Source organism: Perissodus microlepis, chromosome 2 (genome assembly GCF_051167445.1).
Source record: "Perissodus microlepis isolate ML-2025 ecotype Zambia chromosome 2, ASM5116744v1, whole genome shotgun sequence".
NCBI classification, from domain to species: Eukaryota; Metazoa; Chordata; class Actinopteri; order Cichliformes; family Cichlidae; genus Perissodus; species Perissodus microlepis.
Window position 1 is genome coordinate 8,452,364 of NC_140462.1, and position 18,871 is coordinate 8,471,234.

At 40.0% G+C, this 18,871-nt stretch overlaps 3 protein-coding genes across 4 annotated transcripts; all 3 read right to left on the bottom strand.

The window, feature by feature from the left end:
• Positions 1–439: 439 nt before the first annotated feature.
• Positions 440–4,134, bottom strand: LOC146392210 (solute carrier family 25 member 53-like). The gene is made up of 3 exons (XM_084943575.1): positions 4,030–4,134; positions 3,352–3,638; positions 440–3,219 (listed from the first exon to the last, which is right to left on the bottom strand). Exon 3 carries the CDS (start codon positions 3,210–3,212, stop codon positions 2,334–2,336), a length of 879 nt encoding a protein of 292 aa, XP_084799701.1. The 5' UTR covers positions 3,213–3,219; positions 3,352–3,638; positions 4,030–4,134; the 3' UTR covers positions 440–2,333.
• A 1,381-nt stretch (positions 4,135–5,515) lies between these two features.
• Positions 5,516–9,416, bottom strand: prps1b (phosphoribosyl pyrophosphate synthetase 1B). Of its 2 annotated transcripts, none has more exons than XM_084943666.1 (7): positions 9,081–9,416; positions 8,472–8,655; positions 7,806–7,904; positions 7,461–7,585; positions 7,106–7,279; positions 6,759–6,918; positions 5,516–6,612 (listed from the first exon to the last, which is right to left on the bottom strand). In XM_084943666.1, exons 1-7 carry the CDS (start codon positions 9,200–9,202, stop codon positions 6,520–6,522), a joined length of 957 nt encoding a protein of 318 aa, XP_084799792.1. In that variant the 5' UTR covers positions 9,203–9,416; the 3' UTR covers positions 5,516–6,519. The 2 variants fall into 2 exon arrangements, with proteins under 2 accessions (XP_084799792.1, XP_084799781.1); XM_084943655.1 differs by having other exon boundaries at positions 8,466–8,655.
• A 5,548-nt stretch (positions 9,417–14,964) lies between these two features.
• Positions 14,965–18,463, bottom strand: LOC146392212 (uncharacterized). Its single transcript, XM_084943676.1, has 3 exons — positions 16,777–18,463; positions 16,335–16,470; positions 14,965–16,059 (listed from the first exon to the last, which is right to left on the bottom strand). The coding sequence occupies exons 1-3, from the start codon at positions 17,370–17,372 to the stop codon at positions 15,307–15,309; spliced, it is 1,485 nt and encodes a 494-aa protein (XP_084799802.1). The 5' UTR covers positions 17,373–18,463; the 3' UTR covers positions 14,965–15,306.
• Positions 18,464–18,871: the final 408 nt, after the last annotated feature.

The following is an 18,871-nucleotide window of genomic DNA, read 5'->3' on the forward strand; positions in this document are numbered from 1 at the left end:
CTAGTGGGCTACAGGGTTATGACAAGCCAACTTAAAAATAATCATAACAAGAAAGGGAAAGAAACCAGTTAAAGTCGAATGACTGTAATTTGTTAATGCACTTGGAGGGAAAACGCCTATACTTTCCAGTAACTGTTATTTTGTTTGGCAGTAAATAGGGGAAAATATGCTGTTTTGACAGTCAAATACATGTTCTTTTACTGTTCTACGCTGTAAGCAAATTATATACCTTCAGGTGAAGCAGCCGCATGCTCTTGGGGTGTGTGTGTGTGGGGGGGGCACCTAGCTAAACAAGAGGCAGCAAAGAATTCTTTTCCTGATTCATCCAGTCGGGATGTGTTTGGACATTTCCACAAGCAAGAGCAGGAAAATTCCTCAAAGGAAGGCCCCACTTAGCCCTGCCCCAAAACCTTCTTGCTGTCAGGAAACAGTGCAGTAGTGACTGAAACTTAGCTTTATTTTCTTACAGTCTTTAATTCATAATATGTATATGATGATTCATGGTCACCATATATATTGAGACCATACATGGCTTAAATACCTTGGGTTTTTTTTTTTCAGAAGGAAATTGTTTATCTTGCAAAAAGACGGCAATCCACAGATGTAAACAGCACATAGATTTATGGGGTCTTATGCTAAGGATCATAAAGGATAAAAGGATCATTTATCCTTTATTAAAAATAATAATAATAAAACAACAGGTGAGTTAATGAGTCACAGTAGGTTGTCCTCTTTAGCACATAAAATGCCCAGAATAAAAATGACATTTCACACAAACAAAAAACATTCAAATTAACTTTTTAAAAAGTAAAACAACAATGATTATTACCTTCAATCATTGGCTACAGAAAGACTGACAGTCCTGAGGAAATAACAGATTACATTAAAAACGTGTAAGACTGAATATAATTCAGTATAATGGCAGTGTTTTACACTGAACTACAACATAACTCCCTCTGTGCACAGAAAACCTGTTTCATAACACATAATAATAGTACCTCACGACCTGCAGTTTGCACTCTCGTCAATGGGTGTGCGTGGTCAAGCTGTACCTGGCTGATATTAACAACTTGCTTGTTGTAAATGACCTCATAGAAGCATAGAAAGAGGGAGTGACCTTTTTTAAGTAGGACAAGCATAAGTCAATGTGTCAACCATAAGCAGACTAAGCAGCTGGTTGCGGGCTCCCTCACCAGCAGGGGGCCCCCGAGAGCATTTGAAATGTCACACAATGCAGGTTAATAAATGTCAAATTTTTGTGATATATAAGTTGTATTCATGAAAGAGAAAGCTAAAAATTTTTGATACATATATTAATAAAATGACAGGTTAATGCTACTGGTTTGATCACTTTCACTGTCATAGCTGGGGCCATGTTCATGCCCATTATAAGTGTTTCAAAGTAGACCTCAGCAAATATGTAAAAAAAAAAGAAAAAAAGAAAAAAAAGACTTATTTTGCTAAAAAGAAAAAAATGAGGGGGAAGCATTGGGATAAAGGTATGTTTATGAATTAATATACTTTTCTGCCATTCTGCACATTTTAAAAACAGTATGAACAGTCAGCTGTTTTGAATTTACAAAAGTTAACTTGGTTTATTTCTTTCCACTACACTAGAAAGGCATGATTATATATACGTATATGACAAATGATCAAACATGGACAATTCATGGATAATTGTGGCTGCGCTGAAGTGGGTGGTTGATGGGCCCCAAATCAAATTCTGCTTTAGGCCCCAAAAATCTTAGACTGCCCCTGCAAAACTACATTGTGGCTGTGTGATGACATTACCGGCAGTGCACAAAGCAACCAACGTGATGAGTATTGAGATAATCCTAATTCTCAGGTAGTAGAAAACTAATCTGTGTTTCTGACTATATTATGGCGTCCGTTCTTTAAGCCTGGCTGGCTTACAGCATTTCTTGTTTTCTGAGTCTTAATCATGATAAGCAAACTTTCTTTCCTTACAAAACAATAAAAATTCAAAGCATATGTGACTGACAACTTCATCAAAGGAGAACTATTCAAACCCATCTCTGAGACCAGAAGTCTTAGCAGTGGTGCTGTCAGCTTGGTAGCACATTTTGACACAGAAAATTAGCTTGTTAGTATGACTGCATTTTCTTCACTCACTGCAGTAAACATCAGAGAAGCGCAGGTGGAAGTAATAAATTGAATAATTGTTAAAGTTATGGTTTGTGGTAGTTCACTCCCACACTATAAAGGCTTATCAATACATTTTTTTTCTTGCAGTTATAAGTCAAAATGTCTCCTCTGAACAATATCAAAATTGAATACACTTTTGTGGATAAAAATGTCTGGAGCACGTATCTTCAGCCTGATCGTTTCTCCTGCCTGTCATAAATGGCAGTGGTGAGTCCCCAAGTGATGCACGACCTCAGGATAACCATGGAACCTCCTCGATACAGTAACACCAAACTCCGATTACGAGATTTCCAGAGCAGAGCCCAGCATGCTATGACCCCTTTAACGTCCCCACCTACTTGTGACTGCATGTTTGCCACAAGCACAGAGAGTGGGTACAGAGTCAAGCTGACTGCCACTGATATCACTGTTCCTGAGATGAAAGAGGAGGCCATTGGTGAGACCCCCTGCTCTGCCACAGCAACACACACAGGCCCTTTCAGTCCAAAGTAGAGGGAGCTGCCAAAGGCGTTGCGGGCTGCAATGGGCAGGAAGGCTCTGTAGTAGCCTAAAGCTATCCCCTCTGCCTTTAGCCTTAGAAGGACGCTCTTGAACGAGGGTAGACGACTGTCATTCTGGCTGTTCTGCAGCACATTCTGAACGCGCTCAAAGGGCGTAAAAACCACGGCTTCTACAACACCTGCCCCAAACCCCGCCAGAGCAGGAAGGGCCTTGGCAGAGATGACATTCTGGGATGACAGAGGGAGCTGTCGGAGGAGGGTATCCTGGAGGCCAAAGAGCAGTGTGCCGTTCAGCGTCCTCATCACTAATGGTGGAGCCACACCCCTATAGAGCTTCACAGGGCCCTCTCTATAGAGCTGTGCCACTGCCTTGTGAACTGAGGTGTTGTGGATTTGTTGACGAAAAACAGTCTTATAGACAGGAAAGACGATAAGGGTGGGAAGGGTGGACAGCAAGCTGGAGGTTCCTCCATGCAAGTAGCTCTGGAAATGAACAATTAGGTTGCCAAGTGCCTCTTCTTGTTTACTCTCAGAACCGCCGGCCATTATTCTCCTTAGAGAAATTAAGCAGATCCAGTCAGGCATGCACAGTCAGTTATAAGAGAAAAATGAATGAAAAAGCCATTTACAACACTTAGGTTAAAAAAACTCAATTTACAGTGTGTGATCATAATCATTTACTTACTCTGTCAGCTGTCTCCACCAGAAAAACAATTTGTTATTTTCCACAGTTCATTGTAGGAATGTGGAGGCAGAATAGGTGCGTCGTTATTGTATTTTCCAGTGCTGCATGAGGAGAGGGTATTTCTGCTTGTGCCTGTAGTTACCATAGATGCTCCTCCGATAAGTGGTCCACAATAGAATTCCTTCTTCTTCTTCTTCCATTTTTAAAGGCAGCCTGCATCCAACGATGTTGCACTACTGCCATCTTCTGGGTTTTACTCCCACATCACTTCTATATCCTTAGATCCTCTTGATGAGTCCAGCATTAAACAAAAAATGAAATATCTTTAATTCATCTTCTTTCATATCATATCTAACCGCAATATACCCATACACTCTAAAAACCCCAAAAAGGCTTCAACCATGTTTCCTGAATACAAGTGTCAGATTTTTCTGTATGATTGTATATAAACTTTTTAAAAATCTTGACCATTTGACAAGACTCCTTGTATTCCACTTTAGGATTAATGTGGTTATAAAAATTAACCACCACATTATCCCTCTTGACTTCCGTGACTACTTAGTCCCCCCTTACATCCACCCACCTGATATTCTTCTTATCTAAACTATGGCATGCTGCCTTAACAATAATCTGAATCCTCTCCATCTTGGACTTCACATCTGATTTTGCATTTATTACCTCTGCAGTGAATGTCACCATCTTCCTCTATTTTCCTTTGAACCATTTCCATTACTTGTTTCTCCCCTAACCTGGGTCTGCAATGGGATTAGAGAGCAAGGCGCACTGAGCGTTGATCTGCTGGTGTCTGTGACTGACCCCGCCCCCTTTAGAATAATCATTGGACTATCTACGTCACGACACAATGGATTGGTTGTATCATCTGTCAGTCAAGACCGCCTCCCCCCCCCCACCGAGCTTCGGGAGAAGGGTGCGTCCCATGAAGAAATTGTTTCCGGCAGGCTGATGTTCCACGGAGTTTTATCAATGCAAAGCTAAAATATTTTAGCAATTTTAAGAAAATATTTAAGTTACTAATCCGATAACTGATAACGGATGTATAAAGAACCTCATCTTCCCTTTCAAAACATAAATTTATCAGCAGACTCTACACATTGCAAGACTGTATCTGGTGGGCAAACAAACAAACAGCCCTCTATATTTGTATTACATTAAAAAATGGCATCACAAAATATTACGGTAAAATGCAGGAGTAATATAAAATAATACAAAGTATCCTTGGTTACTAAAAAGAATAAAATAAGCCAGGTTACAGGAAAAAGGACATTGTGGAAATTAGCTATAAGCTACATCCAGTCTAATTAAAGTATTGTGCATTAGTGCCATGCCACACTGCAGATTTTGGTTTTGATCTGATACCAAGTAAATGCAGGATCAGTATTGGCATTTACAATATACCAATACTGATACTTTTACCCTACAGATATGGCTTATACAGGGGAGAACAGTACGTGTCATGATTGATCAGATGAATAATCAATGTGCAAATGCTGAACACATTTTAATGAACAGGTTGTGATTTTTACTTTCCAGAATAACAAATATATATCCCTTTCAGCCATCTTGCATTTTGATCCGGAATTTTTTTAGACACCTGGAATGTAAATGTGTCAGCCTTGGTTGTTTACAGGCCATATACAAAACAGATGAAACACATTTTTCATAGGGTACGTTGATGAATATTTTTCCATTTTGCAAAAAAACGCCCAAAACATTAAATATAACATTTCATTTAAATTAAACATTTGCAGCCCTTCCCCCCCCCACCCCACCCCACCCCACACATGCACTGCGGTGCTGAACTTTTTTCAGTTGAGCTTGTGGAGTGATTTGTGAACATTTTACTGTGGGATTGCACATTACAGTGTTTAACCTGCCAGCTGTCTAGTACAACCTTCTGCGACGTCTCATTGGTCCCATGTAGCAGCTTGGGTTAATTTGTAGGTGAAATTTCAAGCAGCCTTCACTCCTGGTTTTTGAGAGCTCCATCTAAACAGCATTTTAATGAAAGACATTTTTTTCCTAGTACTGAGAATGTAACTCTAATGGACTACATACTTTTATGTGGTCTAAGATGACTGCGGACAACCTCAACTGGGTTCACCTTTCATGTGTCTAAGCAGAAAAAAGACATAGAAGAGCCATGTTTAAGATCTGACGCATATTTAATTGTATTAAGAATGCATTCATCAAATAACTGGCACATTCATTCTACTGAAAAAAATAAAAATAAAAACACAAAGATTTGGATTATGCACATAACTGACAACTCCTTCCTCCAGACAAAGAAATAAAAGGCAGGTGAACATTTCTGAAGGAAGCTCCAGCCTGCAGAGACCCCAAGCTAAAAACCAAACAACCCAACTATGGAAGGCTCTTCACAGACCCTCGAGGACACTGGGCAAACCCCACTCAATGAGGGCACCTCAAGAGCCGAAAGAAATATCCAAAATTATTGTTTTCAGCCTGCTAAGACAAACTGAAGTGCTTTGTCCAATGGGAATCCAAACAGAAACATGGGAGGGAGAGAAATAAAATAAAGCAAGAAAAATCTTTTCATTTCAGACTGTTGAGGCACACTTGGTTGAGTGGAGCTTCAGTGGCACTGTAAACTCTCTCAAAACACATTCACTTCAGTAATTATAATCTTTTAAACAGCAGTGGATAAAACAAGCAACAAAAAAAACTACTCTCGTTCAATGTAACAAAAAGCACTGTAACAGCTTCATATAGCAGAAGCTTCTCCTGACCACTGGAGCCGTCCAGGGTTATTCATATTAGCTCTTTGACAACAGACTGAAATGACTCCTGCAGAGGTGAGATGGTCAGGAGAAACTCTGGATCGAAAAGTTATGAACAAAGAACAAAGTTCACAGTGGATAAAACACCATTTATCCATATAAAATAAATATGCCAGCCTGAATTGGTAGCTTGTGATTGCTTTGGCGCCCGAGGCGTGACGGTACACCGCTGAAAGGGAAAGGACTTAAAGTGAGGTGGGGCCAGCGTTAGTAACAGACATAACATTTCTTTTCCCTCCAAACAATTAATTAGCTGAACATCTTTGTTAATGGTTGTGTTTGAGTTGGGGAAAATCCCTCTTCTCTTATTTGGTGTTAATAGCACAAGGTTGATGGTAGACAGCTTTTGTTACAAGGGAACGTGGCTAAACAGGTACGACACGGACTCGCCGTTGTGAGTTCTGCGAATGGCCTCAGCAAGGATCATGGAGATGTCAATAACCTGAAGGCAAGAAAGAACAAGATGTCACACAAACTGTAAGACTCTGCAGCTTCAAACACCAGCTTTCCAAAAATGCACACAGCAACCTGAAGTTTTTCAGCTCTTATGTCCATTTCTGTTCTGGAAATGGTTTTCAATTTCCTGACCTGTATTTTGGAACAATGCTTCATCTTCTCCTCTTGAGGGATCGTATTGGTGACAACCACAGCTTCAAAACAAGCATTGTTGATGCGGGAGATCGCTGGGCCAGAAAAGATGCCATGAGTTAAGATGGCATACACCTTAGTTGCTCCAGCAGAAATGAGTCTAAAAGAGAAAAAGAGCAAGATGCATTACAACTCTCCATATCACTGGACACAGTCTGCAAAACACATGTCTAAATGGGATTCAGTAATGATCACTTAGTTTCCACGGTAGCCCAAATAGCTCTGCGTTTTGCTCTGGAGCAAAGCTCAAAATTTACTTAATTTAAAAGATTAAGAAAGTGCTTTACTTGTCAGCAGCATGGCAGATTGTGCCACACGTGTCAGCCATATCATCCACAAGAATGGCGACCCGATCGGTCACGTCTCCGACGAGAACCATGCGGTCCACCTCGTTCGCTTTTTTCCTCTCCTTGTGAATAAGAGCAAAGTCCACGTTCAACCTGTCTGCTATTGATGTGACCCTGCAAAAGAAAAAGCAAGCATTGCACCAGTTAAAGCTCTGTGTTTAAACTACTTTTGCATATCAAATTAAACTCCTGTTGAGATAGGTAAAGCCAACAGAATGTTAATCTAAATTAAACTCTAGAGAAGATATGGAAAGGTTAAGCTATGGTTAAAGGTAGAACTCCTGTGGGAGCATACCTCTTGGCTCCTCCTGCATCAGGTGAGACAATGATGCAGTTTTTCCACTCTGGGATGTTCTCTTTAATCCATTTCAGAACAGCTGGCTCTGCATACAAGTTATCAACGGGTATATCGAAGAATCCCTGCAAATAAGAGATATATACACACACCAGTTAAACATATGGGCTTTCATTTTCCTTTATAGTATCCAAGTAAACAACGAGATTCACAATGAAAATTTTCACATATCAGCCACATGGGAGTTTAAAATGCAAACCAAAAATGGTGATTTTGCAGGGCTGACCAATTGGAGGGCGGTGTATGAGAAACAAGTCTGTTTGCATGTACTGTTGTGTTGCTCACCTGGATCTGTGAAGCATGCAAGTCCATTGTGATTATATGGTCAGCGCCTGATACCGACAACATGTTGGCCACCAGCTTGGCAGAGATAGGGGCACGGCTCTGTAATGAAAATAGCTCTTGTTAGTCACATGGAATAAGCAAACTGGCAAGCAGTGCTCAGTTCTAAAAATAACATTTAAGAGAGCTTAGCAGTTCAGTAAAATTACAGCAGCCAAATGCTGCAGGTTATCCTGTCATAGTGACACTATACATTAGTACTGACAATATAAAAGGTACATGGGTTGATTTAGCTACAAAAGGCATTCATTAGAATAGCCAAAACAGTTGAGAATGATGGTTTGGCCCTGCTACAGAGCAAACTCACATTGCAATATTATATTAACATTTTTTATTTAGTAGATTAACATGTAAAAACATTTGATTTGTGCAGTATGACTAAAATGCCAAAAAGGGAATAAATAAAAATCCAAACAGCTGCATGGGGAGGTGTGGAAATGTAATTCAAGTTAGCTTAGCAAACAATACAGAGGAGGGAACAAAAAACAAAGAAAAGGCAAAAGCAAATATGCCCTGTTGGCTGATGGGCATGGCTGCAGGCTTCTTGTCATGGTGCTGGATGGCAAATGGCATGACAGAAGTAAGTAGACAGATATCCCTCACCCCCACCTTGTCCTTCTTGTCCTGCCGGGCGTACGGAAAGCAGGGGATGACAGCGGTGACCCTGGAGGCGGAGGCAATCTTGCAGGCGTTTATCATGATCAGCAGCTCCATCAAATTGTCATTGATCTCTCCACAACCACTCTGTACGATGTAGACATCCTCCCCACGCACGCTCTCCCCTATCTCCACGCTGCCAGAGGAGAGGTGACAAAAACAAACAATTAGGGCTAAGGAGCTAACACATCATGGCAGGTAGGAGATGGATGAGGGAGAGTAAACAGTGGCTCGTGTTTGCCTTTGTGATCTGATCTGCACATGCGTTAAACTGAGGGTAAAAAAAGGAAGCATGCGGTCCGGAAATGACAGTCTCCAGACGGTACATGATGGCACTTTAAACCTATTTTGAGGCGGCTTTGGTGCTGAGAATTAGCTGGTTAGCATTAGTTCTGTGGAACGCATGGACTACAAGTTCCTGACAACAGTGCGCGGCAATTTCACCGTGACACCACGTTTCCCATTAATACATGTCGCTAGGCTACGATATTTGCCTACCAGACACACCTCTAAAATCTAAGCCTTTTTTAAAGTAGCTACAAAACAAAGCAAACAACTCACCATGTTTCCTGGTTGCTAAATTTCTTTGTTACAACCTTTCCCAGCTCGAGACCGAGGCGGTCCGCTATTTTCTGAGACAGGTCCGGGTGTGAGCTACCGCTAAATATTTTGATATTCGGCATTTTTCTGTGGTCCAGGGCGTCGTCCAGTCCAAGCAGGCTGCAGCAGCGAGCGGTTGTCGGGTCAGAGCGATGGAAGAGTCCAAGACAACAACTGGGAATTGATCAACAGTTGAAGAGCTACTCTTAGCGAGCTTAAGTGTGTTCCCTACCTATCCACCATTATGTCCCACACATCCCGCGTGCAGCTTCCTCTGAAGGTGGCGCGCACGCTTTTGCTGACGTCGACACCGTAATTACGTCTTCCGGCCTTGACACAGTCACGTGAGCGAGCGGAGTCTAGAAAGCTCGGAAGTTTAGACGGGTAAAAATGTAATAATTAGTCCACACGCAACTATATGAATAGTTGTGTTTGATTTTTTTCAACATTTTTTTGCGAGTTGTACATTTTATTGTATGATATAAAAAACATGCCTGAAACTGACATTAGTAAATCTCCTCTTTTTAGATTTTACCACAGCAGACCATCTGCCTCAATTGCACCCCATCCCTACTATCCACCGCCTCAGCATGTCCTTCTGTATTACATCTATGAAGCTCCTCTGTGGTCTTTCTCTTTCCCTCCTGCCTTGCAGCTCCATATCCTCCTCTACATGTGTCCAAACCATCTCATTTTTACCTCTCTAACTTTGTCTACAAACTGCTCAACCTCAGCTGTCGCTTTCTCATTTTTAATCTTGTCCATTCTACTCACTGCCAATAAAAAATCTTAGCATCTTCATAGTTTCTGTAGATCTACAAAGACACTGTGCAACTCCAAGATGAAGCAAATAATTAACAATTTGTAATGTAGCAGATGTGCATCTGTTTTTTTGTTTTGTTTCCGATTTTCCTCCCTAAGGGCAGAAAATTTATGTTTAACCAAATCAAGGAAGAAGGCACATGGATTTACTCAGGGGGAATTTTTATTGACAGGGTGTAGTAGATTTATTTTTTTGGAAGTGGGGGGGGGGGTGCATGCAAACATGCAGTAACATTTGCAACCCCTTTTACTACATTACCAACCACTCAAAACTCCTCACCTAAATCAGACAGCAGACTCCTGACTTTGACATTTTAAAGTGCATGTCTAATAATGGAACAAACATCACTGGATATTAGACAGCTTTTAAAACAAGTAGAGAGCCCCTTAACCTTGGCCAAACTTGTTGATTCTGCAGAACTGGGTTTTCTTGAGGGTTTTTTTTCTTGAGGTTTTGTTTGTGTTTCGCTTTTTCTTTCAATTTTACAACATGGAGTTGTCAGGCTAGTTTTGTCTCAGGTTTCCACCTGAAGGCGGAGTTTCGCGGTGTGGGTCAACACCTCCTCACCTGTTGGTAGTTGATTCATCAGGCTTCAAGTGTAAGAAGGACAGCCCACAGTTCCCTAACAGACTGTTCCCATTAAACTGGTGACTCTAGGGCACTATCAGTCTTGTTTGATCTCATCCTTTTATTCTTCTGCCCTTCTTAGCTGCTCATTTGAGAGCCCCATTTGGAGCATGCTGGCTTGAAAATCAACTTTCCCGCAATCTGGTAACAACTCAAGCTGTTTTGCGTCTCTTCCTCACTGCTACCTGGACCTCTGGATGTCTGCGACCCAGACTCAACCTGCCTGACCGCTCTCCACCTGCTCTCCAAGGAAACCCACCTGCTGATCTAGTACTTCCTCCATATTCTGCCACTTCAAGTTAGATTTGATCTGCTTCAGTTTAGAACCTGCAATATTCACAGTGTCACTCTCTCTCACCTTGTAAACCTCCTGTGTTCCCATCTGCACTGAAGTATTACTCATTCCACCACCACAGTCCCTTCCCTACTTACTCACGAAGTCTGCTTTGTGGATCCAGCCAATCTCACATTATGACAAAACTTTAACCTTGTGAGATATAACAACATTGCCTACTCTGATGTGACTAAACTTAGTAATCCTTTAGACCATGATGGAAGAGACTAACTTTATTATTAGAGTGTCTCTCCTAGACAGAGTTACTGCATTACAGTTTTACCCAAGAAACTCAATGTCAGGACACAACTGTGAGTTCAGTAATGTGCAAAAACAGAATAAGAATAAGCTTTATGAAAGTATTTCCAAAACATTGACTCAAGCAAGTATTTCTACTACATTTCCAAAGGGTTAGGCTTCCAGTATCTGCAAGGAGGAAGACGACAACCATGCATGTACTGGTTAACAAGAAAGTTTTACTGCTAACCATGCTCTCTGTCAGCAGTACCACCACATGGAGGAGAAAAACAATCTGACAATGAATAAAGGGTTAGAGTTAAGTACTGTTGATAACTAGAGGTTAGAAGTTCTCCCTCGGCCACGCCAACTCGTGGAAAAGAGGTCAGTGCAGCACACACACACCTTTGCACATGCACACAACTGATAGAACATAGAGGTCGAGTAAATAGAGGGAGGCAATGACAGTGTTATTGCTTAGATCTTAAGACATTTTGTAGACCTATTTGTCTCTCCAGCCGTACATTTTATTGCTTCATTTCTGCCTTAAACTAAACCCAACCACAAAGCAAATACTAAAAAAAAAAAAAAAGAATAATAGCTTGGTACTAATAGGAAAACCGAAGCAGGTTTGCTCATAATCATTCTTCCTGTTCATACTGGTCAGGGATTGTTTCATTTTAAGGCAACTTTAAAGTGAATGATTGGGGTAGGCAATAAGCACAAATAAGGAGTAATTAATTTTGTGTCAGATCTATAATAAAGCCTAGGTTTAATTCAACATTTCTTATTCTTGAGCAAGTTTCCACCATTTTTCTTTCTTTCATTATGTTCCTTTTTATCCAGGTTTCACATCCACCAATTGGTGGTGCCTTCCCCCAGAATAGAAAGGCACCACTTGAAGAAAGCCTATTAAAGGACAATGCTAGAGTGTCTCTCTGATTCCTAAGTGTCAATAAAAATTCTCCAATCTAGTTCAAAGCATACCACAACCTCCTTAAATTTGCATTACTCTCACACTGTTTTCATCTGCTGTAATATGAAAGTCTTGTGATCTTATACAAGAACACGGAGCATTGTGTAACCAGGCCAGGTATTTGAGGCCATGCCTACCTTACATGGTCCTGAGAGTCTGGGATTTTTACCCATCATAGGCAAACCAGCCGTCTATACTTGACCATACTTTTAAAAGCCATGACTCTAAACTGTTGGTTGTCTCACCCTAAATCATCGAATCACTCCTTACATTTAGCCCCGGAAATAGTAAAGTAAGCATAAAATATATATAAAAACAGAGTGCCAAGATCTTTTTTATTTGATTGCATTTTATTGTGCTTGCTATCCTGGCTGGATTAGATATATATTCGGTAAGGGGTAATATAAGCTTTGATTAGGTAGAATATGACCTAATCAAATAGGTAGAGTTAGGTAGGGTTAGATGTAGTGAAGCTTTATTTAGCTTCACTTTATTAATATATTGTTTAAATCAAAGTTTTGTCCTGATTTTTCCTAGCACATTAAAAGCTGTAGTCCAAACAGGACAGCTGCTAAAAACATGTTAATTCATAGAATATGTTGTGTTACTGGAGATTAAACAGAAAATAAAATAAAGTGAACTCAAGCTTGAACATGTGCAGCAGCGCTGATGGGGAACATTTTCTGCTGAATCATTACTTTTAGTGCTGTTACAAACTGTGTATTAGTGTTGGCATCATGGACAGGCTTTGGGGGTTCAGGCCCACTCAATATAGTAATTATGCCCACTCAGCTGAATGGACTACTTGCACAATCACTTCCGCGTTCTATGTAGTCCTGCCACAGTGCTTCCGGTGTGGTTAAACCATGGCGACGTTCTACACTCGCTGCCTACAAGAGCTCCCAAAATTGAACATCACTGATGTTCATCGGATTTGCAGAGTGACGACTACCCCCGCCAGCAAATTAGATAAAGGATTTAAGTTATATGCTGCATCATATATACACAACTACGAAGGTAAGAAAACGTAAATTAACCGACAAAGAAACGCTAGCTAGCGTCAAATGCAAACACTACGTTACTCCGCTATGTCCTTCATTTGATGTCAATTCTCTATATTACATGTTTTATTAAACGGTATTTTATGTCGTCCGAAACTATAGTTGAGGTTTTCTTAACTAATGTCACTTTTGTTGTTAGACACTGTTATAATAGCGTTAGGTAGTTGGCTAACTAAGGAGGTAGTTAACTACCTAATGCTACTCTTGCTAAGTGTAAAATATATATGTTTAAGACGTGCTGACATGAGTAATACAGAAATAATGCTAATGGTACTTGTATCTTTATTCAGTGTCCAATAAAGACAGGTTGTCAGGGGAGGTCGGTGTGAGAGCCTTGTGCTACAGGTCAATGAAGAAGAGTGAGGCACCACACAGACTAAGTGTAGGCAGGAAGCTGTGTAAAGTTGTTAATCCCCGTTCAGTGGGGTTCAGTTCATTTAAGCATTAGTTAAGTTCATTCCTAAAGGCCCATCAACTTGAATGTTTTCCTTGTCTCCCTGCTTTATCACTCCTAATTTGACTAGTCAGATAGTTAAATCAACGTGTGTTTGGGTGATCAGAAACATTTGACACCAAGTTAATACTGCAAATATACACAATCAAAGTTATTACAGTTATCAAGGATGGTTAAGTTGTTTTAATAGGGAGAGAAGGAAACACTAAGCATTCAGGAGGGTAAGCCTGTAGGGGTCAGTAACCATAATACTGAACTATGTTCCTGTTCGGCTCTTCCATGAAGATGTTACATTTTTAAATTTTTGTTCTTTCTTCTTAGATTAAGCTTCTGGATTCATCGCTGGTGATACTGACACATAGTCAGTGCTCCTGTGTGGCAGGCGCTGTTATGTGCAATCACACAGTGGCACTGCTCTTCCAAACAGCACACTACTCACAACTCAGAGTGCCGGTTGTGCCCCCTGTGCATAGCTGCACGGAATCTGAACAGCAATGGCACAAGCCACGGACAGTGGTAATTTAAATGAGGTTAAAGTTTTTGAATTAGTCCATGTTTACATATGAACAGCAACACCATCCATAGTAAATGTGTCTTCTGTTAGGGTGTGAAGCCAGGACCCATCAACTCCATGATCTTCACTAAGCCGGTACCAAATAGGATGGCCCAGACTGGAGTACGGTAATTAGATTTGTAAAATTTGGTTTCATGTGTTACAAATGTATGTTGCTATTTGTTCATACATACATGTGTCAGAATAGGTATTAATTTACATACAACATTACACTTTCTGAAGACGGCTAACTCAGTCATGTACATATACATCCCAGTCTCTAACTTATGCACCACTGTTTTACACCTTTTAGTTTTTAGTTTAGTTGTTGTTCAACTGCTCATCAGTGGGATGCAGTGGTGTGACTTTGTTGTGTGGGCACAAGAGGACTACCTAGTGCAAAGAATATACATGGATACAGATGTGCACAATGCAATCAGAGAAAAGGCAGACTATTTCTTTTTTTACATATATATGCCAAGATACCTGTGTTTGGAAAAATGAACAGTGAAAACATAGCAAAAAGAAAAACAGATCCTTCAGGCTGGCTGGAACAAAATAACTGATGTTTTATTTGCAATGTATTTCATGAATTTTTTTTGTTGTTACATGTTACTTTTATGTGAAATCAATAAACTGTTATTTAAGCAATGGCATCAATTTCATTTTTTAAAAACACACATTAAAACATTGAATTTGTGTAGAACTTATTTACATAGTATTTAAAACTCCATGCCTAGCATACTGATATACATTTAGACAATAACACAACTGAATGAAGAAAATGAGTATTGACAAATGGTATTTTTGATGTTACAAAAGCACAATGTCACTTATGATTTTAAAACGATTTAGTGATTTACTTTATAATTTTGATAAACAATTTTGTTGAATCTGAATAGTAATATAGTAGTATAATTAAACAGTATTAACATTCAACATTTGCAATGAATTTGAATTATCAATAACTGAAACTCAACTATCAGCACTCAAGTACCAGTTCTGTAATCAAGTATTGTCAGCTGAGAAGGAAGAAATGCAACTGTAGTGGCCTCAGCTGCAGGTCATTTTCCATAAGTTACTTGTACTGGCACTGGTGTCTTGGGAAAAATCCATCTTGTCTCACTTAACCCATTTTTTAACTAATGCTGTGTTCTGGTAATTTGACAGCATACATGCTACTGCAAACAGTTGGTTGATATTGTAAACATGTGACATGGTAATGATGCTATCAAAAAGTTTGTTCTGTTTGATCCTCCTAATGACTCGCTCCACATGCACCCTGAGTCTGGCTATGGCCTGCGTCTCCTTAACCTGGTATGCTGGCTTCTGCTTCTGCTTAGATAGAAAAGGTGGGCAGTACACTTTGCATTTACAACAATCGGTGATTAGGAAGCCCTTATCTACCATCACTGCCATGTCTTCAGTCAACTTCTCAGCAATGCCTGATTGTTTGAATAGTTCCTTGTCACTAACCGAACCAGCATACAGATTAGAGATGAATGTCACTGGACCATGTGGAGCTATGCCAACCAGGGCTTTCATCGTACAGTGGGATTTGTACGAAGAGTACATTTCACTTTGGAGAAGTGGTGAGGATGGTGTCTGACACCGCAGCTCTGTACAGTCAAGGATCATCTGGGTGTCTGAGAAATCTTTGAATTCCTCAGGGAAGTAAGCTTGCACTTCTTCATGTGTAAGCCAAATGCATTGAGACCCCAGTGCAGTGGCAAGAAAATTTGTCCATGTTGCAATAATGCGGCTCACTATGGACTGGTGTATGTTAAATCGGTGTGCCAGGTCCCTCTCCTTCAAACCAACTGACAGGAAAACCAGGAAAAGAAAAAACTCGTCAATTGGCTGTAGCAGCTGCCTCTGGAAGGTGAAAACAAAAGGGAAAATGTTACTCCTTAAGCTATGAACTAGTAAAATTATGCTTTTCTTGGCTAAATGTTTTGTAATGGTTATGCATACCATACTGTACCAGGGGGTAAACAATGAGGTGCTGTAGTACACAGTATGTAAAGGATACTGAGTCTAGCATACATACACCTGTGTATGTATGCTATTGTACATTATGTAATGTTATTGTACATAAATACAATAACATTACACCTCTAGTTCTAACTACCAACAAACCCATAACCTACCGTTGATGTTCGTGCAGGTGTCAACACTTCTTCGTTCTGATTGGCAGCTGACTTGGCTCTTGAAACCCGGATCATTTTATAGATGCAAGGCTCAATCAAAAACCAAAATGCCATCAAATGATCACAGCTTGGAAATCTATTCACGAGAGAGACATACATCGTGTCAATCATTAATTAACATCCAACATTGGCATAAAAATAATGTAAACTGTGACAAATATGCTAATGGTATGCTGTATAAAATAGTCTGATTAAGAGTCTATTTGGTGTTGTATTTTACCTGTAGCATTAGGATATCGTTTAAATACTAAAGCACCTACATGAAACATACAATCAGCAGAGAAAAAGTAAATATCTATTTTGTTTTCATTAAGACTGGAAACACTTGAAATTTAACCTTGGTATATTTTAAACAGTTAGCTTGAATAGAACTTAGGTGTACCTGGTATAGAATCGGATGTCAGTGTCGGAGCCAGCAAAACGCTGTAACCCAAATTCTCGCTGGACACGTAACTCCTGTATTTCCTTTCTCAGAGTCTCCACGTCTTTGGACAGGTCTTCTGCAGCTGATGCAGATATGTCCAATGCAGACGGCTCAGGGACTGAGCAGTAGTCATGATCTCTTGTAAGACTGTGCTCTTCTTGATCGTCAGGAGGAACTAGTTCAGGGCGTCGCTCCGTTCTCCCCCAAACACTACGCCGCGGTGGTTCAACTTTATAGCCATTCCACTCAAAAAGTGTTGGTACAGCACCTTTAATAAGCCGCCTTCGACCATCGAGGGTTGTTGGCTCTATGAGTTGATCACTGGCAAAGTGTCTGCAGCAGACCCTGGTGTGAGAGGTAATCGTGAAATGATCCCGGCGTATGTTTACCAGCCATTGTCTTCTCAAGTCAGAATGGGTCAGAACGCCATGAAAACTTAGTATGCCGTTAAATTTGGCTGAAGCCGAACAAAGTGGGACACAGCAATGTTCGGAGTATTTCTTCTCCTGTTTTTGAAAATGTTCTGTTTTAAATACTTTCCTTTTTATACTCATTCTGAAGCGACATTAGCATAGCTACCGACAGATAAACAAACATACCGGAAACGCCCAAGCGGTAGTATTTGGAAACGGAAATACGTCACATGCCCTAGTGCAAGTAGTCCATTCTGCTGATACACTACAAGTTACACTAATTTATACAATTTTGTAATGAAAAACATAAACACCCATATCTCCAAAAAGTGTAATGTAGTGTGAGCTTAGTGTAATTATTTGGTTCACTGTAGTTTAGTGCTTTAGTGGGAAGTACTTCAAGTGTTTTTGAAGCTAAAATGAGGTCATTCATCAGGTTGTGCAGCTAGTTTTAAAGCATGGTCCTACTGGAAAAATGCAAAACAAATGGAAATGCGGTGCTCACGGTAAACTGCTCAATGGTGAGTTCACTGATCCACTTTCTACATCCAGTGAGAATGTTTCTGCTGTCTCCTGTTTGTCTCTGCAATCCAAGATAGACATTTGTGCGCATTTCTAACTGTGGCTACATTTCTCTATGTGTGTACTATGTGTGTTTATGATTTTAATTATTCACCGAATGCCCCTCTGTCCAACTGATATGATCTGGTCCCAACCCTGATGTGTAGTGAGATCTTTTCATTGCGTATTTTTGCTTTTTGTAAATGACCGGTTCTATAATCCTCACTCTAAGCTAATCGTGTGTATAAAGTTGAAATTGCTGTTATGCTGTTAGCATTAGCCATGTTGCTAACCAACGGCAGCTACATGTAGCACAAATCAAACAGCGACAGAAAAACACTGACCAGTAAATCCTGTTTTTGAAGAGGAAAATAAAAAACTTAATTGTTAGCAGTGGGCATGCTGACTACTGTGCCATAAGGTTAGCATACAGTAGAACAACTGGGATCCATTTATGGATTGCTATTATAAATGGATGTCATGGATACTCTTATCCACACTCCTTATTGTAAACTAAACAGCATCAAAACGTAGTATGTAAAAAGGAGTAGATAAGACTTAATGGATGTTGAATTTTTAATTATGCTTCCAGGCTGTGAAAATGGTGATTTCTTCTATGTTCCTCATTCCATGTGGAAGGGGAAAAAATTGATGCAGTGTGCAGCAGGACTTGCATCTTTGTCACAGCACATACCATTTAGAATCATTAGAGGGTCAAAAGATATCGATTGTATTGTATTGCAGAGTAGTCTGTGACTAATACATGGTTTGTTAATCCTCAAGCTGGATGTGAAACAAAATTGCACAATTTTGCACTGTCATCAAAACTAATAATTGTTTGTTCTGTTGGCGGAGGTCTTAGCACATGACTGGCTGTTCCTTCTTTCTGTTTGACAAAACTGTTGACCTGAAGAAAAATACAAACAGGAAAAGGTATTAATTTTCCACTATATTCATTTTCAAAGATGTGTTGTCATAGAGGAATAAGCAGATATTAATGGTAAAATAATTTGACAGTGAGAGTGATCGCAGAAGTAATTCTTTTCTTAGGAATGTTCAAAAGTGTCTTGATAATCGAT